This window comes from Aptenodytes forsteri, unplaced genomic scaffold (assembly GCF_000699145.1).
Source record: "Aptenodytes forsteri isolate BGI_AS27 unplaced genomic scaffold, ASM69914v1 Scaffold49, whole genome shotgun sequence".
Classification (NCBI taxonomy): Eukaryota; Metazoa; Chordata; class Aves; order Sphenisciformes; family Spheniscidae; genus Aptenodytes; species Aptenodytes forsteri.
This window is the reverse complement of record NW_008795125.1, coordinates 4,187,108-4,213,635: the sequence shown is the minus strand read 5'-3', so window position 1 is coordinate 4,213,635 and position 26,528 is coordinate 4,187,108. Positions and strand designations below refer to the sequence as shown.

Below are 26,528 nucleotides of genomic sequence, written 5' to 3'. Positions count from 1 at the left end.
AAAGCTTGGGATGAAATTCGTGCCCTCTCGAATGTAACAAATCATCCGTTGTCTAATTCACAGAGATGTCTGAGTGAACACCCTATTCTGAAAAAACTCCGACTCCCAGAACCACAGGGTAGTGGAGGTGGGAAGGGACTTCTTGAAACTGTCCAGTCAAACTGCCCTGCTCAAAGCAGGGACAACTACAGCAGATTGCTCTGGGCCATGTCCAGTTAGCTTAAAGAGTCTCCAAGGATGGAAACTCCACAACCTGAGTAACCTGCTCCAGTGTTTGACCATCCTCACAGTAAAAAAAAAAGTGCTTTCTTTGATTAAATGGAATTTACAGCTATTTCTGTTTGTGTCCACTGCCTCTTGTCCTTTGAGTGGACACCACTGAGCAGAGTCTGGCTCTGCCTTCTTTACTCCTTCCAATGTGTATTGTATCATCTGCAAACTTGCTGAGGGTATGCTCTTTCCCATCATCCCAGTCCTCATGTGATTGTAGGTTCTCATCTCCCTCCCACATCATTTCTATTTTAAAGCTCTTCTCACCAGGCTGGCCAGCCTGTTAGCACAGATGATTTTGCCCCACTTAGATAGATCGCATCTCTTCCAAGCAGCTATTGAGCCTCAAAGAGAGTCCCATTGTCATAGAAACCTCAACCTTGTTGCTGACAGCAGCTGCAAAACTAATTGTTGACCTATAGGATCTGCCCAGTCCTCCTCAGGCCCTTTCCCCTCATAAGTGGGATCAAGGAGAAGACCACCTGAACCCGCATGCCCTTGACCACTGCCCCCAGAGCCATGTAGTTGATAGTTAGTCACCCAATGCAAAGAGACCCTGGCAATAAGATTACCATCATTAGTTTAAATATTTAATTCCCAATCTCTTAAAATATGTGCTATTAAGCAAAAGCAGACAAATATTAAACCAAAAAAGTCTTCCTTGGAGGATTTGATTTTGTGGTTGGTTGGTTATGTCTCAATGAGTATTGAACAGAAGAATCCCAAAAGTCTGTGCCACTGCACTGTACTGAAGTCCTGATCACTGGGCTAAGCAGCAATAAACACACCACAGATATCTTGTCCTAAGTGAGCATTTAAGATAACCTTTGATTTTCTTTTCCTCTAGTTCACAGACTTTCAAATTTCTCTCATCCACTAAAGTAATTATTCCCTACCATAAACAAATTACTAAATAGCCATGTTGCATATTTTTCCCCTCAGGCAGATTACACCAATGTCTTCAAGCCTGCAACATTTCTTCCCGTCCGAGATTCCAGTCTCTTCCATTCACTTATTATTTCTTTGATCTTGTACTTACCGTACCATCCAGCTAGACAGATAAACAACGCATACAGGCACATCAGTTATGTGATATCATATATCGTGTATAGTTAAATTTTTAAAACTACAGAAGGACTAATAGTAAGTCTCAATAATTTACTGAATATTTTCTTCCATTCAATGCCATTTATAGCCACTTTTCTTTATAGTGTTTCAAAGGCTTTAAAACAAAATGACTAGTCTTATCTCCAAATCCAACTGCATTTAAAAAAAATAAAACCAAAAATCTAATGCAGAACTTTATCCTGAAGACTTTAGTACAGGGATGTTCTTAACAATTTCACTCTACAGAAGAAGGTAATTTTTTAATCTTTAATTTGCACATGTATGAGAAAAACACTAATCTGATTTTACAGGAAAGGTCTGCATAGGAAGTAATAAGACTGTAATGATTACATGGCATATGATATTTTTTAAAACATATTCCAGAAACAATGGCAAATTCTAAATCTGTAAGAGTGAATTTAAAATTTACACTGAGGAAAAGACAATTATTTTAATTAATCTAGACAAATTACTGGCTGCTACCCAAAATATACAACTGTTATGGGAGCTGTCAAAACCAAAGAAGGGTCTTATCACAAGGTACAGACTATGCTTAGACATCTGGGTTTATTTTTAGTTTAGCAATTTACAATAGCCATAATCAAAATGAAACTGCTGGTCCCTAACTAAAACCACGTACTTCAATATGCACACGTATAGTTTAACCACCCTGATGCCTCAAAAGCAGAGTGAGGGCAGCCATATAAAAATTTATTAAAATAGTTCTACGGAACTCAGAGGATCTTTTTCATTTTTTTCCAAAGAAAAAATCTGCAATATTCAATAAAAAAAATGAATCAATATTCAATAAATAATTTTTCAGTTGTTCTTGCTCAATTTTTTCCAATAAATGATAAGCGTTGCATAATTACATTCTATTAGATCAGTTTCAGGGTTTCCCTCCCGCCACCTGTTTCCTATTCCCAGATTAATAAAATACTAACAGTTGCAAGGCTGGCAAAGGACCTGTGATTCTGTTGAGACAAACCATGAACTTCTGAGTGTCATTTTTTTTTTTAAGGTATAGCTAAACGGAACTGCCCCATCAAAGTCATAAAAGTATCTCAACCAAGCTCTAACAGATACATCATTATTGCTTGCAACTGATGCTTTATTACTACTTCTTAGAGAACAAAAAAAACACTAAACATTATGAAGCTCTTAAGGCAGAAACATCTGCCACAGTTTGACACCACCTCCCTGCCCCCTGGGTATTGAGCTAAATTTGGATGTTGAGTTTGAAAGGTCTTGAGGGTAGGGAGGGGAGAGATGAGATACAAGGCAGGGAGACAAGAGATGAGATACGAGTGGTATTTCACAGGCCACAGCCGATTTAGTCTTTTTGAAGGAGCTACCATTCCTACGCTCACAAAAGGAAGTTTTCCTTCCTTTATCATACTTACTAGAAAGATCAGTGCAAAAGACCAGAAATTTTACCACACATTTTTAACCACATAAACAAACCAAACCCAAGCAAAGACCCTGCTGAGACTAACATTTACTTCTGAAACAGCTGTCTGCACCACTATGCAGCCCTAATTCTGCTAACTTTCCTGCATACAAGGAAACTAAATATGCTCAAGCATCAAGCTGGTGCTCCAGAGAAACTCCTTTAAGGATTCCAGGAGAGCCTAGTACAAGAATACCACCGCTCCACTTACTGGGGAATAAAGAGCCAAACACTTCAAGAGCCAAAGACACACACACGAAACCCAGCAGTCAGATAAGGAAACAGGACTCCCTCATTTTATGCAGACAGACTAGTACAAATCAGTACAGCTAACCAGACAGGCGAGAACACCTCTGAGGTGGAAAACATGGACCACTCAGTCAGGTAAGTAAGTTCTGTTTCAGCTACTAACCAGAAGCTTTTTAAGCAAGGTGCATAGCTCAGTTGTAACACCAAGGCTTACTCTGGACAGCTGTATGCTTGCGTGTGAGCTCCGTCTGGGTCGCCACATTCCTTCTGGCGACGGCTTTGTCGGCATGCAGGGCACCAGGCAAAGGGTGCTGACCATGAGACAGCCCAGAATCAGTCTCCTGTCTCAACAGATCCAGAAAGAACATAAAGACCCTCAGATTATGCAGTGAGGGTGGAAATGACCCTGAAATCATCTCTCCTCACTACAAGCTCCTGCTTAATGTTGATCAACAGTGTTAGTATCAGACGAATGAGACAGACTGTGAAACTAGGCTCCCCCCCTCTCAAACTGTAAGGAACAGCCTTGAAAGGGAACTTGTACATCAGTCAGCTCAAAAGCAAAAGATTCAGCACCTTCTGGTTGCATTCAAGACAAGGCCATCTCAAGGATCACAGTCCCTAAAAAGAGATACCAAAAAGTTAACCTTAATCTCCCATTTTGCTGTCCAGAGCACAAAGCAATGCAGCTTGTTCATCAGGGTGTTCAATACAACTGGAATGCAAATCCATGACAGATGAGTTTGCTGATGAATGCACCAATCCTTTACAATCATAGTTTTCTTACAGGAGGGTCTTGGTCTTGCACTTTAGTGTTTATTAATGTAGGAGAGGGTGCTGATGCAGTCTGCTATCGCATCACCAAAGCTTTTTTGACTCTCCCTTCAAGGTTGCCACACAAATTTTAAGAACTGCCCAGAGTTTCAACTTGTTACTACATAGCTTCAGTTTCAAAGACTAGATAGTGTCTCATATCAAAGACAATCATCACTCATAATATACAGAGATATTTACCTAGAATATACATAATCACAAGCAAGCCTACAGACTTCAAATTATGAGAATTCATGCTGCCAAATGATGAAGAACTATTAAGGAGTGTCTCAGCATGGTAGTAACAAAAGTATTTCAATAACGAAACATGCCAACACACACCCTGAATCTGACTTAAGGTAACAGCTTCTTGCTGCCAGCAGAATCCAGCCATGCCAGCGTACTGTGGATTGGATGCATGCTCAAGAGCTAATGACTTGAAGAGATGAAAAGCAGCCTGCAGTGAATGAAGGACGGTTCATTCAGCTGAGCTTCTATTAATCAGTCATTCAAGAACGTGAATAGCAGTCTCCCACTTCATCTAAGATTAGAATGCACAAAAAAAGGTCAATGCCTTAGGGAAAGCTACCAAAGAAAAAAAAAGCCCAGACGGGAGGTTTTCAGTTGGTAATGGTTCAGACTTACCAAGCATTATACATATTTACTGTGCAGAGATATGAGGACAAACATAACTCAAGGGTTATGAATCTGAGCAGTTCTGATAGTAGGAGCTGGATTACTTTATGACAAAATTGAAACTTATGTTTATGTCCAAGAGAGGCTGTTTCTTTTTCCACTCTTTTTCTTCTCAGAGAGTAGAAAAAGAGCTATAAAGCTTTTTTTTTTCCCCCTGAGTTACAGATTCTCTAGATATCTATGTCAACACTGTGACTACTTTTCAACGAAGCAGATGCATTCAAGGAGAGTTCCTAAAGAGGGACAGGGAGGAAGACTGTGGGTAACAGAACTGCAATCTGTCCAATCTCCAGCTTCTGCCTGGCCTGGAACACTGTATGAGAGGTAATGCACAACCACGACCGTTTATATGATGTTAACATACTGACAGATGGAAGAAAAGCAGTTCCTCTTACAGAAAGGAGGAGCCAGGAGATAAGTGGAATCCCTGGGTAAGAATGGAGACTGGCCATAATTTCTAATGCCAGCTTTTTATTTTCTGAACAAAGCAAGAGTTTGTCTGGCATACACAAATCAAAGAAGGTATCCAGCAACCTCCGTGTTAATACTCAATCTTAAACCAGGCTAAGGTAAACAAATAAAATTGTTCACAATTTTACAGTTATCCAAAACAGACAAGGAAGTTACAAAATATATACGAGACCCTTCTTATATTAAGATCCATCTCTCTCTCTTCTCTGATCTCACTTCAATCGGGATTTCTTCTGTAAGGATCAAAGTGCACTACTCAAAGTGAATCCTTTCCCAATTCCAGCCTTCATAGCCACTTCTGGGTCTCCAGTTTCAAGCTTGCTTTGTCTCAAGAACATCTTTCTCTCTTATTCAGATGATTTCAACACACTTGCAAGTAAACTAACGGCTATTTAGTTTGGCCAGATGGCAGACGTAAATGCTGCAATCTCAATGTAGCTTGTTTGGTTTTCTCCAAAGCAGCTACAAAAATTATGGCAAAGGAAAAGCATTTAAGAATTCTGTCCATGTCAGTGCTGACACTTCTATCAGGTTTTCCAGTCGTGGGAGGCAGGAAGCAGGAGTCTGCCGAAGGATCCTAGCCAGGTCCATAAAAGTATTGCCATTGCAAAAGGAAATCCAAGCTGCAAGTAGTAGTCAAAGGATACAAAAGCTTAGCTATTTCTCCTCCAGCGAAATTCATCTGATGAACTCCTGGAATAAGCATTGATCATCCATAGCACAATGAGCTAAACTTTCCAAGATACCTCCCTGGTGACCTTGTGCTTCACCTATTATGCAGCCTCAGGCCAAGTAGTTCAGTGTTTGCCTCTTGTCTAAGTACAGCATAGACCCAGCAACTAAACATTAATTACAGGGGTCTCATCTTGCTGGTATCTTCCAAGATCAGCAACACATTTTTATAACTTGTACTCACATTTGTATAACTTGTTCTTAATTCATAACATGGCCTGTTCATGGTTCAGGCTGGTGGGGGTTACTGCTTAGGGGGTAATGAGACTTAGGGGATACAGGAAACAGTATCTGGGGATTGTACAAGATTTAGTATGATATGTTTAGGGGAGGAACCAAAAGCAACAAAAGGGGGAGATCAAGGTAGTTTGGGGAGGAACAAGCATGGGAAAACAGAAAGATAAAGGGATAAAGGGGGCCAGTTACATCTACACAGGTGGCTGGTTAGTACTTGTTTGGCCAAGCCCTGTGCTTGATCACCCCAGACCTATTGGGACTACATGCTCAGTCTTGCTACTGACTGGATCTCGGGGCATGGAGCTGGGGCAACCCTGCATGCTTCTACTGGGCTACAGGATTCAGTGATCCCTAACGCAAGACAAAAAGAGAAACCGTATCGACAGTGGAAGAGCCAAGTACTTTCCAATATACTTTGCTTTTACCCTCAGATTGCAGAAGCAGATTAATGTGCAAGGGCTGAGAAGATAAGGGCTGTTTAGGAAGAACAGAATGGCACTGGGTAAAAATGCCCACACAACATAATTACGATCTCTTTTTTCTGCTTGCTCATAATACAAGAGTTAAAGTGCCCTCCAGAAAGCTCAGGGAAACACTGTTAGTAAGGCCAATTATAGGTTGAGTAAAGATGTAGTTAATGAATTCCACAGCCTAGGAGTACAGTAAGTAATAAAAAAAAAAAAAAAAAACCAGAAAACTGTCATGACTAAAACCAACATTTGCAGTTACATTAGCCAGGATGAAGTGAGTAAAACTATGAAACACGGCCAACGGAGCAGAAGTTCAGAAGGTATTCATTCCTGTGGCTTAGTCAAATACCTCATAGCACTCATTTCACACTGTCTAGTAATACTTACTGAAGCATCTAACATTAACTAAACAGACAAGTTAATAAATTAGATAATTAGTCTCTTCTGCTGAATAGTATCTTAATATACCTCTCTGCGGATTTTTTCCTACTCTGCTTAAACAGTGCCATTCAACAGCTGCAGAGTGAATGTCAAAGCTTATTTGCATAAAAGGTGATAGCAGTATCGGAAGAAGAAAGCAAAGCAGTGTATTTTTCAAGTTTACTGAACCTCTCATTTCTATCACTATCCAAAGACTGATGTGACCTCAATGCAAGAGTTATTGTAATAGGAAACTCAGGTATGTATACCATGTCATTTTGAGGAATGACATGCCTTTTGCATTATCTGATAGTGTGCACAGCACTGGAAGAAAAAATATTAGGAAAAAAATCATTTACTTTGAAAGATTGTAGAAATAATGTAAATAATAGTATCACTAATAATGTAAAATACATTGGGAAGACAAAAAAAAAATCAAAAACTATCTCACTGCAAGACAGAGTAACTTTGGATAAGTCTACATAGTTTTTGCAGGCAGCTAAGAACTCCACCTATTTTCTAGACATAGACCAGGAAGCTAAAAGTTATGTTCACAAGAAAAACTACAAAAGATCCAGCACCAAAGAGACATTGTTTCTGCATGATTCAGAGCACTGACAGAGCACACACACCTGAAAGAAACTGCAGGCATACTTATTCCTATTAATACTTAGCAGGTAAGTATCACATGACAGATGACTTCAGGTCTCTTTCCAGGAGACTTTATGATACTGAACCCTGAAAGTGCTAAAAATTTGAAATTTAGTACAATACAACCAAAAATCTCTTCTCTGTGCAGCACTGAGTACTGAAGAAAACAAAGAGGAGAGTGGGACCAGCATGTGTCAGGGGGAACTCTGACTGAATGAGCAGCCATTCTCCATGATATTTATAACTTGTACGTATACATATCTGTATGCATGATAATAATAATAATAACACTAATAATATTAAATTCACTAAAGGTCATTAGTAAAGGTCACTAATAATATTAAATTCTTTCAAAGGAAACATTTGTTTATCCTTACAGTCATTTTTACCTCTTCCTCAAAAACTTTTATATTTAAATTAATATACAAATGCAGGAATATCGATCAAGACACATGAAGTCACTATTCAATGTTTTTAACATTAGTTCATGTTATATTACCTACATACGGATAATATAACCTGGCATCTGGACCTTTCTATTATACTTTGTGGCAGACAAAGTATGGCATTACACAGCTCATTAAAAAGAGCTTCTGCAGTTTTTTTCCTATCTCTGAGGCCCACTATGACTTCTACATTATTTTTCACTCACGCAGTGTCTAATTTTTCCATTCCCAAGTTGTCCTTTCTATACTCATGACCCAACAGATTAGCTACAAATTTTCTTTCCTAAACTTCTACCTGCTTGTCTCAGTCTTCTGTGATGAGAAACTCTAGCTTTTATTGTCAGTTGATTTATCCTAGAGCTTCCTCTTGTATACTCCATTTGGGCAGGGAACTGAGGGGCAAAACCCCTTTTCTCAGGTCATCCAGCTGGCCCCACACCAGCCCAGGCAGCTCAGGTAATGTTCTGCCAGTTTGGTTCCTGGTATGTGGTAAAGGTGACTCCATCAGAAAGAAGCATCTAAGGGATTTAAAAAGCTGCAGTTCTCCCAGGCTTTTTAACTAGGCCACACGTCACTAGATTTTCACAGGAATCGGTAAAAAAACCACAGCTGCCCCTAATGGACTTGCTCCAGGAACGAAATGCAATTTTCATTCGGGAAGGCTGAACTAGCCTGTTCTGTGCTGTGCAGTGAAGATCTCTGACCTCCATAACAAGTCATACTTGCTATATGACTATATTACATGCATTTTACTATGAGATAGTAACTGTTATATTGCATCATACATAAGTCACATAATCTTTTATGGGAGCTTATTTCTCATCGTTTTAGTCTACACTCTGTAGAAGGCTTATCCTGCAAAAACTTGATTCAGAAGTTTCTCATCCATACATGCTCTATGCTGTCCTAAATCATCTCAATTTGAGATTTGCATAAGGGAATTTCTGAACAGGAAAGGTTTGAGACTGTGTAAACGCTTTACTCTAGTAGAGAATTAATAGAGCGCCTGCCTCTTGTATTAGGTGTCTATGCCCAGGTTTGGCAGCAGGGAGGCTGCAGGGGTGGCCTTTTTGAGAAGAGGCCAGGGGCGGCCCTGTGCACAGCTGGTGGCACCTCTGGAAAAAACATATTTAAGAACTGGCAGAAAATGCCAGGCAGAGAGAGAAGGGGGGAAAAAAAAGGAGCGAGAAACAGCAGAGGGAACCCCAAGGTCAGAGGAAGAGGTGCTCCATGGTGGAGCAGACATTCCCTGCAGTATGCGGAGGACACACACCAGAGGAGAAGAAAGGTGTGAGAAAAAAGGAATGGCAGACAGAAACCACGACGTCCTGATCATAACACCACAACATCCCTTTTGCACCACTTGCTTCCTCTCTGAAGGGACTTGGACTGAGTGTAACCTGCAGTGGTAACAAGGGAGGAGGAGAGGAGCCTGGGAGGAGGGAGGAGGTCAAGTTGAGCCTGGGAAAGCAGGGAGGAAAGCTGTTGTTTTAATGTTTGTCTTTTTTGTTTCCCACTACCCGCATTAGCATTTTTAAAAATTATTTTAATTGGCAATAAATTAAGTAAATTTTCTCCCAGTTGACTCTGTTTGCCTACCATGGTAAATGGTAAGCAGTCTCCCTGTCTTTATCTCAACCCATGAGCTTTTTCATTCCTGTTCTTCCTCTGCTCTCCCTCCCTGCTGGGGAGGCGAGCGAGCAAGCAGCTAGGTGGGAGTTTGTCTGCTAGCCTAGGCTAAGCCACCACACCTCTCAACTAAAAAACCCCAAAACAAAGTCAACAAGCAAGAAAATAAAGCTAGCCCTCGGTGTTCTGTTGTTTTTATTGAAATGGATGGCTAAAAACATTTCAGACACACAGAGAAATACTCTGCAGAGAAAGGATATAGTCGCATATTTGCCACAGGATATAGTCAAAACACTGTGATTCTCCCCGCCCCAAAGGGATTTGATTAGAGAATCACTTGTAGAAGCTCTCTGAGAAACTGTAAAACATCTGAGAAGGCACAGAATGTATTAACCCCTGTTGCTGTACAGAAAGGAGCTTTGTACATGAGGGAGTTGGAGAAGCGCCAGGGTACAAGTACTCAAATATCAGTGCGTGCTGAAAGAGGCTGTATCTGTGAGCTTTATCTCAACAGAGAGAAAGAGAAAAGGCTTCTGACATTATTAATATAAGCATGCACAGCAGCGATAAATCCCTAAGCTGAAAACTGACAGGTTCTGAAAAATATGGAAAGGAGATTCAAGACTTGAAAGTGGTTGTGCAGAAGAACTAGAGAAGGTTTCTGGAAATCAAATATAAAGTGAACATTTGATGGATGAGTGCTAGACATTGAACCTGAATTAATTTGGCACAATGACATTACTGGATATACACTGGAGGTTTGTTTGAGATAAGAGCACAGTACTTAAGAGCAGGAAAGAAAAGAGTAAATCTTTTCAAACTACTTGAATGGGCAGGACACAATAGATGGAAAATTTTAATCTAGGTTACTGAAGCTGCTGGAAAAATTACTAGCAAGCCACAGAGGCCACTGACAGAGTTCCATAAAGACAGAGCGAAACCCAAATACAATCTAATTTAAGGACAGAAAAAAAAGGTAAATTTGGGAGTTTAGGAGAAGACATCCACACCTCCCAGCACTACCTAGAGCCTCAGACAGTTGGTAATCAAATAGCAGACAACACTGCAGAATCAGTCCTCCAAACCACAGATGAAAATAAGAGTGAGAAGCTTTGAAACCATCTGGAATCATTAATATAGATATCCGTCTTGTATTTCTTAGTGAAGAGCTCGTTCCTATGAGTAGAAGGGTTATGGTGAAATCTTTGTCCCAGTGAAATTGAAAGTGAAATTTCTAGGGATTATGATGTGACCCTGAAGAAAGTATATTAGCTAAGTATTTATAAACAACAGATTTCTATGATTATGCGCCTTTTGTGCCTTTCAGGAAAATCAGCAGGATACATGAGTTACCATAATGCACAAACTGGACCTTGCATTATTGACAGAGTCCACATGCTTTTTCATACACACTGAGAAGTGCATTGCTGTGCTCTATTAGTTTTGTCCCAAAACATTGATTTCTGGCCTACTAAATGCCAAATCTGTCCTAATATTCACACTGGAGAATGACTGATGACCTTTGCCTTTCTAAGGCTTGCAAAGACACTCTAGTTTCTTATTATAAAAACATCCTTCTGTAGCAAGTGGGGCAGATGTTCACAGAAGGCACCTCCTTACATCAAAACTTGACTCTAATACTTGCAGAAATGGTGAAATAGGCTTTTGCTATTCTTTCAGTCAAGGCAAGAGCAGAAGCCACAACCACTGACAATACCAATCTGGACAACGGTTGTTTTCAATTTGTTTTGTGGGCAAAGACTGCTCTTGTTTTCAGATAAGGTATTATACTACCTAATAATTTCTTTTGTACTGTTAACTCCTAAGGTCTTACCAACTTGATCAAGGATATAACACAGACACAGTATGTATCAGGGTTGCTATTAAATCCATCAAATTTAGCCATATACTAAATCGGTATGAAACCAATTAACTGCTGGCCTGAATTAATTTGGTCATACTCAAATCATTTCCTGTCAAACATCTGCAGAGGAGCAAGTTATCCTTCATGGTTTTGCCACAAAATTTTGCTCTTATTTCTTTAATCCATTTCTTTCACAGACTCTTCCTTATTTTTTTTGATCCAATTTCAATTTGAGGTAGAACGGTCTTTATATATTAAACTAGGAAAGTTTTGATACCATTACTCTTTGTGTATCAGTTCTGAATTCACTTCTATCCCAGCTACACATTTTTTGCTGATGCTGTTATTTCTGCACAACGTTTTTGCTTGGACTCTCACCCTACACCCACTGAAGTCATTCAGTTGGAATCTCCATCACTTTGAATAATCATTATACTGCGCAAAGGGAAGAAATATGCAATAGCTAGACAGTAGGAAAAAAGTCTATTACTTTACATTAAAATATAGCTGGGTTGGGAATAGGGCTAAACAAAATAAGAATTCATAAAAATTAGCATAACATTTTTTATTTTTGGTCAGTTTTGCTGATCGAGAAGTTTGTAAGTTTTGCCTTTCTTTCAAATATATACCCCAGTTTTCTAGTAAAACCTGCTACAGTAAGTGTAAGGCAATAGCTTTTCATAAGTGCTGGATGGAAGTGTATTTTGCTCTGATACAAACTGCCCCAATACAACTGAAGAAGTTTAGATGAGTAAAAAGTTGTGCGGGGAGGAGGAAAGCAATTGAGCTAAAGACTTCACAAGTAAACAAGAATCCTAAAAAGGGAGAGACTGCAGAGCCAATCTCCTCTTGCCAACTGTATTTTTGCCCCTACTCCATGAAAAAGCATAAATCCTCTCCCACAGTCTGGCAGACACTTTCTTCTGTCTGCATTTAATCAACATTTTCCTATTACAGGCCCAGTTTTCCCTCCTTCAACTTTTATCACTTGTCCTTCATTAAGAAAACAAATCACATTTTCCTTCTTTAGTTCTTTCATTTCTTCCAACTCTATTCCTCTAGACATGAAAGAAAGATGACCTATCCACTACCCCATCATGCTCTAGCAGATATAACTTGCTTCTTTAAGAGTATTCTCTAATACTAGCTAACATTTTCCCCAATGCACCCAATGTGATGAATTCAAGGGTGCTTTGGCTTGAGAAATGCTGTATGGAAACAAACTTGTATAGAGTTAATAAATACAACATGACACAAAGTATGTATGGTAAGAAGAAAAACCCACTGAAGTTGAGAAAACTTAGCATGGGCTTCAAGGAGCTTTGGGTGAGGTCTTCGATACTTGCATTAGTAGGTGACAAAGCTAAAAGGGACGGGAGATATGGGATCCTTCAAACTGTCCAACTTATTCACAGAGAGACTATTTAAGGTCATATCAAGCTATTCTCATCTGTGCTTGTTCTGTACATCATACATAACCACTGAAGGGAATATTTATCGCTGGGGTTACTTCATAAAGAAGATGCTATTTGAATTTTAGAATAACAGGAAATAGAATTATATATTAAGCTGGAAATAGATTTTACTGTCCGTACTAGACGAGCTTCTCATGACAAGTAATATCACATCTCACCAGAAGATTGGCTCCTTGCAACCAGACAAAATGAACTCCTTTTTTTCCCCTCAAAATATTTCAAATGTTTTCATGTATATGACCTACATTAGGACAGAGTTATCAAGTTATTATGTGCCTAATTATACAATAATACCAATTTAGGTGGGAATTAATACTGCAAGTCTGTCTTGCAGCCAAGATGATATGAAATTATTATTATGTATATACACACACAGAGGCATGCACGATTCTTTCACTACTCAAAGTGCACCCAGTGGGGAAGTACAGGCAACATGTTTTTTAATGTGGGTTCAAAGACTGCTTTTATGCTATTCATGGTGGTATTTAGTGCTTACTGTATAATGTGATAAAGCAAAACACAGAACTAAAAGCAATACCTCTGTTGTAGCAACTCTCCAATATTCCTGAAAATACTGATTTTTCCCTTCTGTTTAACTTAACCCTGGGAAGCAGGTTTAAAGTAGTGACTTAACGAAAGTCTATACAATAGCTAAGTTAAATAAAAAAGCTGATTATTTTCAGAATATCACACAAGTCATATGTGTTATGATCTGACCTTCTGGAGCTGGTTTATTCGCATTTGTTTTTTCTGGATCCTTCACCTTGGATTTACTTGTTTCTTTTCTTCTCTCTATATCTTTAACTGGAAAGTAAGGGGGGAAAAAAATAATCAATCAAACTAGAAACAGTGCAGTCAGAAGCATGTAATTTTCTTCTTCCAGATAACGAAGTTGCATGCAACATCTTGCAATATGCTTAGGTAACAAGTGACTGTTACTGGGTTTTCCCTCCCTCTCTTTGGGTTTATTCTTTTTATGAATCTTTCCCCATCCTATCACCATTAAAGTTCTCAAAAGTGACCCTCTTCACACAGGAGAGTCCAAATACAGTGACATCAGCACCCAAGCCCACGCTGACAAGATCCAGCACTGGAAATATAGCCCAGAAAATTGGCAAAGCTAGCTGGGGAAAGTCCAGCATTGCAGAGTTCCACTCCAAGTCATTCAACACAAAAGCACATAAGCCAGCTGTTACATTATCCTCTTTAAAGAATCAGCTTAGATCCCATGCCCAAATCTGTGTTCAGGGCACCAAATAGTCCCATGAGAGCACAGTTGCTCCAAAGCTCAGACTTCAACAGTTTCCTGTCCCACAAGTGGGTGGGATACCTCCCTTATTATGTCCCAAATCTCTCATAACAGCCAAGCAGAACTCAGCTGGATTAGCAATTCCTAATATTGCATTAGTAGCCAGTATCACTCTACTCATAGTCTGAAAGATTCTGGCAAAATCATTGCTAAAGTCACATATTATTAAAAAAAAAAAAAAAAAATCCTTGAAGATTTTCCTTAGAATGCTAATTGGTGTCAATGCCCCAGCTGTCTAAAATGGCCAGGAACAGCTTGTAAGAATGAAACAGAGAATATCTTTCATAGAAAATAAAATTCTACTCCAATTAAAATCTTCAGCTTATGTAGAGCTGGATTATGACCGACATTCATCCAAGCAGGCACTGAGCCTTAGCCAGGATCAGTCTCTCCGTGCTACATCGTTCAAAAAAAAAAAAACCACCACTGTGAGAGGGTGAAAGAAGGTTATCCGTCTCTTGAAAACATACGCTATAAAATAGACAATACACGTATTCTGTTTTACAGAAGTGGAACCAAAGTCAAATGGATTTCGCTCATTTACCCAATAGTATATGGAATATCTGAAATAGCCAGGAGTGCTCTAACTTCCAATCCAAAATATAATCACAAGACCATCCTAAAGTCGTAGGAAGACAACAAGCCATTGTCAAACATCTGAGTGTGACCTTCTCAGCATGATAACCTTCTGCAGAACCTACAGCCCTCGCACTCCAGGTATAGAGGTAGGAAAACTGGTGAAAAAATAGCTGAAGTTTTGACTCCTCTCCTTACTAACACAGCATGTGTACCTGTACATCACCTCTACCTTTAGCGAACGGTTGTGAAACTGATTCAGAAGCAAATTCAGATCCACAAGCTTGCTGAGGAGTCAGCTTTTACCAAGGTAGATCTTGGTTATTAGCTGGGTTACAGATAAAACCACGATGACATCAGGTCTTTCTCAGAAGTCTGGGTTTAATCCTTACCTAAACAAGTCTCCAACTAAAATAAAAGAGGTGAAATTACCAGAGTAATACTAGTCAGAAAGGATGCCATTGCTTAGCCTTCTAATAGCATTCCTTTGAGAAAAGGCTAAGAGCAAGCTAAAGAGCTGCTTGATGACCTCCTCTAATGCTAGTGCTGTTGAGCGGCAAGTCTCCAGAGAAACAGTACAAAAGTCTGAAAATGCTCACAGGAGACAAGTTGGTGACATCCTGACAGAGATTTCTGGATTTAGAAAAGCCATTTCTAACTGTCAAAATTCTAACCACATAGGAAGAGCAGACAAGACGACACCAGTTTTACTCACATATTTACGCAGACAAAAAAAAAAATAAATCTTATCTAGTGCATGTTTTTACAGCTGCATTTTAAAAGGAAAAAATTCCCGTGATCTTTGTTCATTACATATTATGTACAATAACTTACAAGCAGCACTAGAATAAGAAAGTATACCTGGCTATATAAAGAGGAATACTCTTTTAACAATAACATTTTATTGTAGTCTTGAGAATTCTTTGTACATCAGTTACAACTCAGCAGCATTAAAAACATACTTCCAATGCACTAAAAACCAGAGGATATTCTCAAAGCTTTGTATATGTTTGATCTTTTTTCATCTCAAGAATTAGTGATCACTTTCAGAAAAGGGGAAAAAACCACAGAATACAGGATAGCAAAAAAGAAGGGTTTGTATACATGCTGTATCCGGTTTTACTCATGCAAGGCATCATATTGTCAAATGAAACTCCAGCCTCATTAAGTACTACATGTTTTCACCTGCAGCAAAGAAACAGTATACTAAATAGAACATAACCCTCATATTCTTAAATCAAGTTGCCAGCTCTACTTTTCCTGAAGCTGAAGAATAGAGGTAATTTAAAAAACAGCCACACCTAATATTATAGAAGTTGGTGTAGCTTTCTGTGGGCTGCTCTTTAATGCTAAAGTAATCTGTGGTTTTGTGGGTTTCCTAACCAGGATAGAACTTAAAGTAGTAAACACACCGTTGCAGCGATGAAAAGCTAGAAAGACTGACACACACCACATCAAGCAGTCAGCAGATTTTATTTTGTGCTGGTTCTAAGAGAAAGGTGGTTTAGCAATGACAGTGAGAAATATTCAGTGTCAAGGGAATTCAGTAGGTTTTCAACTGTACTCCCAGACTGTCTCATTTTTGTCTTTATTGACCAAATCTCCACTGATCTTATTTAACTGAACTGTTGAAGATGCAGATCAAGACAAATCAGCTAAGACATATATATCACTATGATACACACATTAAGAGTATGTGTAGGTCAGATAAAAAAGTCTTAAGCATAATTTGTAAACATACTTGACAGCTGAAGACCAGTAAGAATTTAGCCTTTCATAGTATCATTGAACTAGCAACTAGCTGCCAGTTGGCACAGCTGTAAGAATGTTTTAATAAAAAGTTGGAAGAACGGAAGGAAGTTTTTCAAGTATCAGAACATATCACTTCTCTTTTTATTTCCGCTCACTGAAGATTCTTTTCCACGAGATACTGGCTAATTTCATAATGGAATGGGGAAGAAAGCGATTCCAAACCAATGGAAACAAAGATGCCCAAAGCAAGAATCTCCTGTGCAAGAGCGACTGGATCAATTCAGGCCTCCAGCAGTATATGTACCAGTTAAAACCTGTGGTTCTGATTAGCCTTCCGCCACAGAAGAAACTGTTTTTCCATTGTCCCCCTTTGTGTCAGACTTTGTTACAATTTCATGTTACGTTAAATATCTGATAAATTCTGCATGTCAGGCATAAGACAACACATACTTCTGAACTGGCCTTGTGCTGGCTTACTCTCCTTGTCTTCACTGAATGCAATGATCTGAAGGGCATAGTTTTGGTCTGGTATAAGACCTTGAATAATTGCTTTGGTTGCAGTGTTTTGAAGAATTAATTGATTGGTTTTTCCACCTGTAAGAGAAAAGACAAAAAAAACCCACAAATACATAACTTTCTTTGCTTTTCTTATTGCACGGTAAATGTAATGACTTAAAACTACCTCAAGCTCTACAATGACCCAAGTGTTCCCACTTTTGGGACATACAGCCAGGCCAGAGGTCATCCCAGAAAAGCAAGAAGTCAGGCAGCCTGACCAAAGACTCGGACCAGTTTTCTTAGATAGAAACACTCTAAAATCAATCAATCAGCCTTTGTATCTGGACCTCATGGAATAGCCACGGTGTCCAGCAAACCTATTAATTAAGAAAAAAAGAAATATTTGACAAAAAGCTGTCAAGTTTGGGAACATCATACCCATAGGCTTTCACACTGCTCTGTGATTGGCTGCCAATTCTTACCCCAAGGTACCCATATCTTCTCTGAATATCCTCTTTGCCCCCTTCCTTTGGGCAAGGAAATTCTCATGTATAAATAAAATATTAAACATTTCTATGTATACATATATATAAACATTGTATACAAATATGTACAAATACATATTTTAGCTGTACGTTAAAAGTGTACTACATCTAAATTTAAACATGTACGGAAGTAGTACCTTTACACAGGTAGCCTGATATAGCCACTTTGTTGCCTATCTTCACATTTCAAGTTTTCATTCAAAAAAAATTTTAAAAATTGTTTGGTTGTTTTTTTTAAAGTTTGGTCTAAAAATCTTTCTCGTCTTTTCTGGGGAGCTCACTATGGGAGAAGGCCCAGGGACATCCACCTCAAAGCTTTGACTGAAATAGGGTTCCTATTCTCTCCCTTGAACACTTCCTAAACTTCCTTACACCCCACTGGAAGAAAGGTAAAGACAGATGATCAATGACAATTCCCAAGGACTACATATGAAGCATAACTAGCATCCACGCACTTCTACTACCTTAAGCATTCGATTCCCATACTCTATGCCTACGACCACACTCTGGTGAGATCGATTTCTCTCTTCTGTTGACCAGTCAATACTCTAATCCACAGCTTGCTCACAGTTCCTTAGTCCTGAAGGATGACACTAGCCTCTGAAAAGCTATTCAGCCTTAGGAAGACAGTCCTTTCACCTTAAAAGAAAACATACAGACTTTCGTTTTACCTGAACTTGGAGTGACAAGAAGCTTATATCCAGTGAATTGCCCTTTGGGGGCTTTCCAAGAGATCTGTACACTGTCAGGACTGACTACATTATATCTTAGTCTTGTTGGTGGGGACACTGCAAGTGGGGAAAGAAAACAACATTTTAAATTCAAATAAAAAGCAACCGCCAATTTTAAACAAACATAAAAATAAACACACATAGGAAGACAACACAAAATTTTAATGATAAAGGATGCAAGTTATTCAAAATGTCACATACATCAGTTTATTAGTTTGTAAAATGACATCACCAGGTGCACTACTTCCCTCAGACATACCTTTTATTTATCTCTTTATAAAAACAAACTAACAACCTAACAGCAGAGGACAGAAAGACAAACAGTGTTAGATGTTAAGACTCTAGTTTAGCAGGCAAAGTTGGTAATAAAAATGCTCTTTGTTAATATATGGGCATTAAAATTGCTCTCTTTGCTTACACTGACAATATGCATTACCTAGCCTCCTTTACCTCGCATTACCGTGTGTGTTTCCCCACATTTAAGGTCACTCAGGGCCAAATTTTCAAAGCCTTGTGAAAGAGGAAAGATAGGCATGCACAAGACAGAACTGCCCAATTTGCAAACCTGGCCTAAGCAGCACACAGACTTGCCAGCTGCAAGCACTGCTTCGGTCTCATCAAGACTAGCAGGCATGCACACACTAGTCAAGATTTAGACACAGGCAATCTGGATGATAAGCAAATCTGGCTTCTATTTGTATTGTGCCATCACCTAGGTTTCAAATAGAAGCAGCAGGTGAAGTGAATAAAAGCATGAAATGATTGAGAAAGAGATGATACTTCAGTGAAGCAACGCACAGAGGAACAAATGGAAAATCCACCCTACGTTGTTACTGCAATATCAGCAACTTTGCGTCTATGCGCATAAACTAGTTTTTCACAGCTTTGCATCCCTCTGCTCAGGCAAGCTCCACTGATGCTGGACAACACTCTATATAGCATTTCTACTCTGCTTCAGGGAGCCACATCCCCCCTTCACAGCAAACAACTGAAGCAGAGCTGCTAGTTGCGCAGCCTGTGGTATCCAAGGCTGCCAATAAGGGGAAATCTTCATACATTTGAATAGGGTTTGGCTCACAGAACTAACTGATCTAGAGGGAAAGGCAGCCAGGGAAGCTACCCAGAGGCTGAACAACAGAAAGGGCTAGAAAAGCTTAAACTCCTCCATCAACCTTACCCATCCTCTTCCCACTACCTCCACAGCCCCCTGAACTTTCTCCTTCATCTTCCAAATCCTTGGTGTCTCTGCCACTACCACCCTTAAGGTTTCTGTTAGTAAGTCTAAGAAATAAGGGAAATTATCTGAAGGGGGGAAGTGGCAATTTCTTTTCCCCAGGGACCAAGATAGCTCTTAACTGACTAGGCTCATGCCCACAGTTTGTTTGTCCACTAGATATAACAAACCAACAGTTCTCATATTTCTAAGATTTAAGGATTACAGCATACGGAGCATCTGAGTCAACAGGCAGAACGTGCTAGCCAACAGTCTCTGGCCTCTCCATTTGACCTGCTACAGTCAATGCAGCTCTGGCACTAGCAGCAGCCAAAGACCTGTCCTGAACTGATTACTTTTTCCTACGTGCTACTTTTTCCAACAGCTTGGGGGAAGAAAGAAGGAAAGAGGCAGGCTGTAGTTTTTTGAGATTTGGGGTAGTGTTTTTTTCATGTCATCTACCATTAGAAACATTTTGGGTCTTAGAAGTAAAAATCTGGAGGTTTAATGCAAGAGATGTATTTGCTTGCATCCAGACTCTCAATCCATAAGGGACAGTTTTGCCAGACCAAAGGCAAGGTTCTGCAGTTCTCTGCCTTGAGGGACTTAATACCAGAACACAGAAGAGAGTACATAAGCACCAAGAACAGCTTAGTAACACCTCCACATTCTCAAAGACTTCAAAGAACAAGCTCAAGTAGAGAGGCAAACAAGTAGAGGGACAGAAACAGCAGGTAGCACACCAATTCCACACACTCAAAACTGTTCTGTTTCGCAGCACTGGGCTTACACCCAAACAGTGCATTTCCCCAGTTGCTGGGCACAATCTTGTCAGACCTCGTCTTCAGACTGCCTGTCACCTCCCTGAAGTTTAGAGAAAGAGAGGCTGCAAGCAAGAGTGTGTGCAGGAATCATTGCAAATACAAAATCAGTTCTTTGAAAATTTGGCCCTTGTATTGCAAAATGTTTTGCTGGGCAGGTTTCTGCAAGAACATTCAGCATGCTATAATTGTAATAAAATGACAGAGACTATGGCAAAAAATTTGGAAAGCCAAGCAGACTGTAGTTACGGATTACAGCTTTTAATTCATTCTCAAGATTCATTCTGTCTTTGAGCTATACATAATTCACAATGAATTGGGGCTGAATGAAGCAAGAGTGACAAATCATACCTAGAAGTTTGCAAAATATGCAATTCCTTTTATTATTTATTTTGTCTAAGGAATAGCGGATAAACTTTTGAACAATGACAGTATGCAAGTGTAAAAATGCTGCACATTTTTTTACCAGGTTTAAGTAGTAAATTTGTATGGGGATTAAGAGGCAGAGCAGAGAGCAACAAAGTAACACCAAGGATTGACAAAAAAATCGTGTCTTAGAATTTCGGAGTTCCTTTTCTCTGCCATCTTCTTCCTTCCCCTGTCATTCCACTTCATCCTACTTTCAACCTTCTAACAAAGAAGCATAGTTCTGGCCTAATTGCTATTAGCCATCACCAAACCAGGTAAATTTTGGGAGACCCTAAAAAACAATCACAGATCTTACAAGCAAAGAAGGACACAATCACCAAAAGTTTTTCTGTTTACTACAGAGTTACAATGTGAAAGACTAGAAAAGTTGTGCCAGAATAGTCTTTACATAACTAGTCAATTTTCACTGGGTACTTTTTGTATCAAAGGTGGCAGTGCAGGGGAACGGACATTCCCACACAGCAATTAACCATAGGGAAGAAAAGAATTATTCACCAGACAGATACTCAACTGTCTCTTAGTTGTGCAAAGACTAATGTTCTGGCATAGAAAAGTACATATAGCTAAGGAAGTTAAAAATCTAACACTTGAACAGACAACAAAATATTGATGGGAATTACTACACATTCACCAACCTGAAGAGGATATCTTTATTTCTTTGGACCTTTATTGTCTGTGGAACAAAATCTCACTTCTTGCAGAAAGGGAAAAAAATTAATCCAAGCTGAGTCAGTTAACTGATAAAAATCAGTAGCTAGTGCTTGTTAAGTGGTTTTACAGGAATGCAAAAGTGAATGGCCGTCAGTAACATTAGAGCAGTCACCCAAAAGAAAACTACAGACAAGTTCAAGGCTTTGGTTTATGTCACCAGATAAATTAGCACTCCAAATACATGACTTTTGTGGACAACTAGGGAAAGAGTGTTTTGAACTATTCAGTATCTGAATGGAGAGGAAAAATACCATAAATTGCATATGTGCAGCTCCAAGTCATCCAATAGTCTCAGACTGGATACTAACTAAACCTTGTGGCTTTCAATTTACTTTTGTCATAAGAATTGAACAAGTTAATATGCACTGCAATTACATTAGTAACACATGGAAATTATTGCTACACAAAGAAAAGTTTCCGTCTTTAAATACAGAAGGAAAATTCTTAAAGCAAGTTACTTTATGAATAAATGGAAAATTCTAAAGTATTTTTCTTGCCCAGCACTACTTTTGTGTACTATATAAGAACATAAATAGACAAAAGCTGGATTTTTTTTTTGTTGCTGTTGTTTAAGTGACATTATGCTGAATGAGGAAGAAACAGCAGTGATGAAAAACTAACTGTTGTTGAATAAATACTGAATGGCACTATGTGGTTTATAAAGCATTCAGGCAATAAATGATATAAAACCATGTAGCTCAACGCAGATAACTCCTCAGTTGAAGGAAAAAGTTGTAGCTTCAGGCATGTTGACTTCAGTCTCCCAAACATATTCTCCTTTCCAAGAAGTCACATTACACACCTTTACCTGAGCATCTTTGCCAAAGGAAGGAAACACAAGCTGGAACTAATACCAGCTCTTCCTACACCTTGGCAGAGTGTGCAATTTCTTAAAACAGACAAACATACAGTATTAAATTGTAAATAGTTAGCCAGCTGTATGAGGAGTTTGCTGCAAGGGGTGGCAACCTTGAGAAAAGAAAGGATTTGGGAAACATCTTATTACTTTAAGTGTAGCATAACAGTCATTTGGGGCCAAGGCAATAGTCCACTTAGCTTAGTATCACACTGCTGACAGCATTCAGCAGCTGATGCTTGCTGAAAGAGTATAAGAACAAGGGAAGTATTGTTCTTTATTCATTATTCATCAAGTACACCAACTCTAGCTTCTGCTGGTGTGATGACTGTAGAAAAAACTCTCTCTGACCTTCATTTAATTGTATTAATAGTTTGAGAGTTTTCTCCCTTACATATGACCAATTAAATCAACATTTTAAACAAAACAAAAAAAAAAACACAAAAAAAAAGAGTGGGAGAAAGAGTATGGTTTTCCAAGCTCAAGGAATTTTGCAAAACTTTCTGGAGACGGATCTCAATCCCCAATCCTGTTTTGCAAATCTTAACCATATGTATTAGGACTGAAATACACAGAGAGAGGACTAACCATATGGTTTGCTTTATTGCCTCATTAAGTCACAAACATTCTGGACCTCATTTCTGACCAGAATTGATGTGTTGAACATTGGGAACATGTATTTCTTCATTCACCTCACATCACCCACATTAAATATTACTGCTTACATGTGTCCCTAAGTTCTGGGAGAGGCTTGTAAAACGCTCGCAGATTCCCAAACAACCAAGATGGTATGCTTCCCCAGCACTTGAGTGCCACGCAGACTGGACAGCACTGCTACTTGCATTTACCAAAACTTGGAAAGCCTCAGTTGCCACTAGTCTCAGAATGTGCTCATGAATAATGCATTATACAAGACACTTTAGAAGAGACCCAGGATCGAATTCTGCTCCTAGTTATGCCTATGCAGTCTCATATCAAAGGGATTACATAAATATAAAGTTGAGAGAAACGTCTTTCTTTAGAAATCATAAAAACTCATTGGCATTCTTCCTCCCTTCTTCCCCAAGCAATAGGATAAATTTTCTCTAGAAATCAAACCACTGTCGATACAATCCAACAAGTATTTAAGCCTAACAATCTCAGCAGTATCTTTTAATACCCACAAAGAAGATTTAAAAAAAAAAAAGCTGCAGAAGTAGACTGTGACATTTAAGTCTTGTGCAATACCATATGATGTGTTACAATAGATCCTGTTCCAACAAAGAAAAAAATACATATTCCATACAAGCTTATTATCATAGCAGGTCCTTCAAACTTACTTGATTATGTAGAGGACAGTCACAGCAATTTCTGATCAGTACTTTCATGTAAATAAGAGTAAAAAAAAAAATGTTCCATATAACTCATTTTGAGACACCTGAATTTGCAAAAAGATCTATGCTATTTGAGATACTAGGTTCAAGGAGGACACATGAACACATAATTCTACTCCCCCCCTGAGATCAGCAGCAAAACTGCTTTATTTCAGCAGTACTGGATCCACATCCTACTGAGAGGGAAGTAACACTTGCATGAGGGAAGTAACACTTGCATTTGAATGAAAAACTCTATTTCTGCACATCAGAGTGAAAAGCTCCATCTTCTTATTTATGACTTACCTTGGCCCTGGGCATCACTGATGAAGAAAGCTGTGACAGCTAAAAAAGCCAAGAAGAAACAGCTCTGTATCTCATATCGACAAAGCATCTTCTTCCCCGCAATACACACAGTATCAGCAGGTCTGAAAACACATAGAACAAAAAGACTTATTAAACCTGCAAAGAGAAGGCATTCACTTTAATGAAAAGTGTGGGCACAATCTGGATTCCATTAAAAAAAGTTAGGAATTTGCCATTGATATCAGTGGAGCCAGGATTTCATCCTGACAGCAGTTTTACAACCAAAGCATATTTTACCTGAAAGGGACAAAGAACCCCATTTGGGCCACTCAACAGTTCTGAAAATTCAGCCCATGTAAAAAGAAAACTGATACTCTTCACTAAGCATACATGAGTATTGGAAGTAGAGTTTGCTATGCATAACAAGGTAAAATGGGTATCTCTATACAATCCAGTGTTGCAAGCACCTTATCAAGATACCTGTGGTAGAGAACTCTGAAGCTCTCAATAACAAAGTAGGACTAAAACTGTTATCTACTTTATATCCAGAAAGCATCCATAGTGGGATGTTAAATTATGTATTTCAGGATTCTGTAATTAAAAAAATGAGATGAGAACTGCCCTGCAAGCCTACCATAAAATACATACTTATGAGTACCTAAAATGTATGTACTCAATAACCCCAGTGAAATAATCATTGATCAGTTCAACTGATCATTTTTGCACATCAGTTGTCAAAAAAGGCAGAACCTTGTCCTGAGGAAACACAAGTCCTCTTCTCACTGTCCTATACAGCCTACTCTATTTTTCTTTTTTCTATCTTATTCAACTTATTCTGTGCTCACTGTTGTACTACCTGGCACTTACAGTGACTAAAGCAGACACAGCTCAGAAGGCATGCAGGGCATCAGCTGAGTAAGCACTAATTCTATTTGTAGGTAATACCACGGTCAAAAATATTTACTCTAACTTAACCAGTTAGGAACATCAACACTTTAGAGTGCAGCACTATATGAACACTCAAGGTAGTCCTAGGTGAACTAGTTGGGTTACAGGAAGCAATTCTGGTGCCACAGAACAAGTTCCGGAAGGGGTAATTTATCTGTCCACAGAAGCTAAGAACAGTACAAGTTTCACCATCTGAATTTGGCCTTTAACACTTTCCAGTACAGTTATTCAACATATATAGAAGCACCTCTCAAGATACATGTTCATAACATTGTGCTTATAAACATTTATCTATCACTCAACTTTACTGCACCAGTTTTCGTCGATTTTCTGGGCCAGGAAGAAGAATTTTTGCTGCTCTCTCCAGTTAGTATTTCACAGGAGAATTAAATTAAGATAATTAATAGTAGATTTCTGGCTGTCAACAAAGACTCAGGATTTGAAGGTTTACTTTGGTAAATTTTGATTTATGTATTTCTGTGTTGCAGGTCCCTCCCATTTACCTCCTGTGTCATTTTCTCCAATATTCCCAACATACCGTCATTGAATTTGCCTTCCATGTTTTCATTGTGTTCCAAGGAAGGCACAAAGCAAGTGGTTCAACCACTATCTAATATAAAAGACAGACTGAAGTACCTAAACCGTTATTAAAAGATAAGAGGATAAGACCTACATCTCCTTCTCTCTTTAAGTATTTACAATTTGCCATAGTTATCCCAGGACTTGGTAGGTCTACCGTTGCAAATCCCAGTCATGAATGCTTGATATGCCACCTAGAAATATATAGGGGGGTTAATCATTGTGAATTCCATCCCCACAGGAGTTTACCTAAGTTTTAGCCAAATTATCAACAACTTTCACACTACTTAAATATATATTTTGAATCCATCAGTATAAATCTTTCAAGACAGAGGCAAATAGCTAGATCCAATAACAAAGATGTGCACCAGAAACTTAGGTATTGCTATGCCTAGTTCTTAAGACACATCCTCCAGATGGAATTCAGAAACCTGAGCAAAGTGCCCAGGCTTCCTACTACATGAACACAAAGAGTCAGACACCCAAGGACTGGATCCAGAAGAGTCAGCACAGGACAGTTGCCTAGTGACAGGCAACAGGAAGAACGAAGAGACTTAAGTCTTAAATACATCCCTTATGTGTCTCACATTGGGTATCGATGCTTCTCCCCTCACTCAGGAATACAACCTGGAGCAAGTAAATGTAGACTCTTCAAAGAACAGCATACAACTCATTCTTCAATGCAGTCACCACTGACGATGTGCAGACTTCTTCGCATGTAATAACCCAGATATTAAAATATTCACTCACAGCAGTGGCTCAATTCCCCATCTGCTAGATTTGATATAAACCCTCCTCCCAAATAAGGGCTATAAATACTGACAGGTAATCCTGCATAGAAACACTCTGTACTGATGCTTTTAGAGAAAAGCCGTTGCACAGAGAAGTAAGATTTATTGGGATACATACAACTGGTGCTGGA

At 39.0% G+C, this 26,528-nt stretch overlaps 1 protein-coding gene across 1 annotated transcript in view; it reads right to left on the bottom strand.

The window, feature by feature from the left end:
* Positions 1 to 24,179, bottom strand: part of COL14A1 (collagen type XIV alpha 1 chain) — a 124,819-nt gene extending 100,640 nt beyond the window's left edge. Inside the window, exons 1-4 of the mRNA XM_009277215.2 lie at positions 24,080 to 24,179; positions 18,332 to 18,448; positions 17,068 to 17,211; positions 13,698 to 13,784 (exon numbers count right to left, since the gene is read on the bottom strand). Of these exons, the coding sequence (XP_009275490.1) occupies positions 13,698 to 13,784; positions 17,068 to 17,211; positions 18,332 to 18,448; positions 24,080 to 24,167 (436 nt within the window). The 5' untranslated portion in view covers positions 24,168 to 24,179. The remainder of the gene's footprint in view (positions 1 to 13,697; positions 13,785 to 17,067; positions 17,212 to 18,331; positions 18,449 to 24,079) is intronic.
* Positions 24,180 to 26,528: the final 2,349 nt, after the last annotated feature.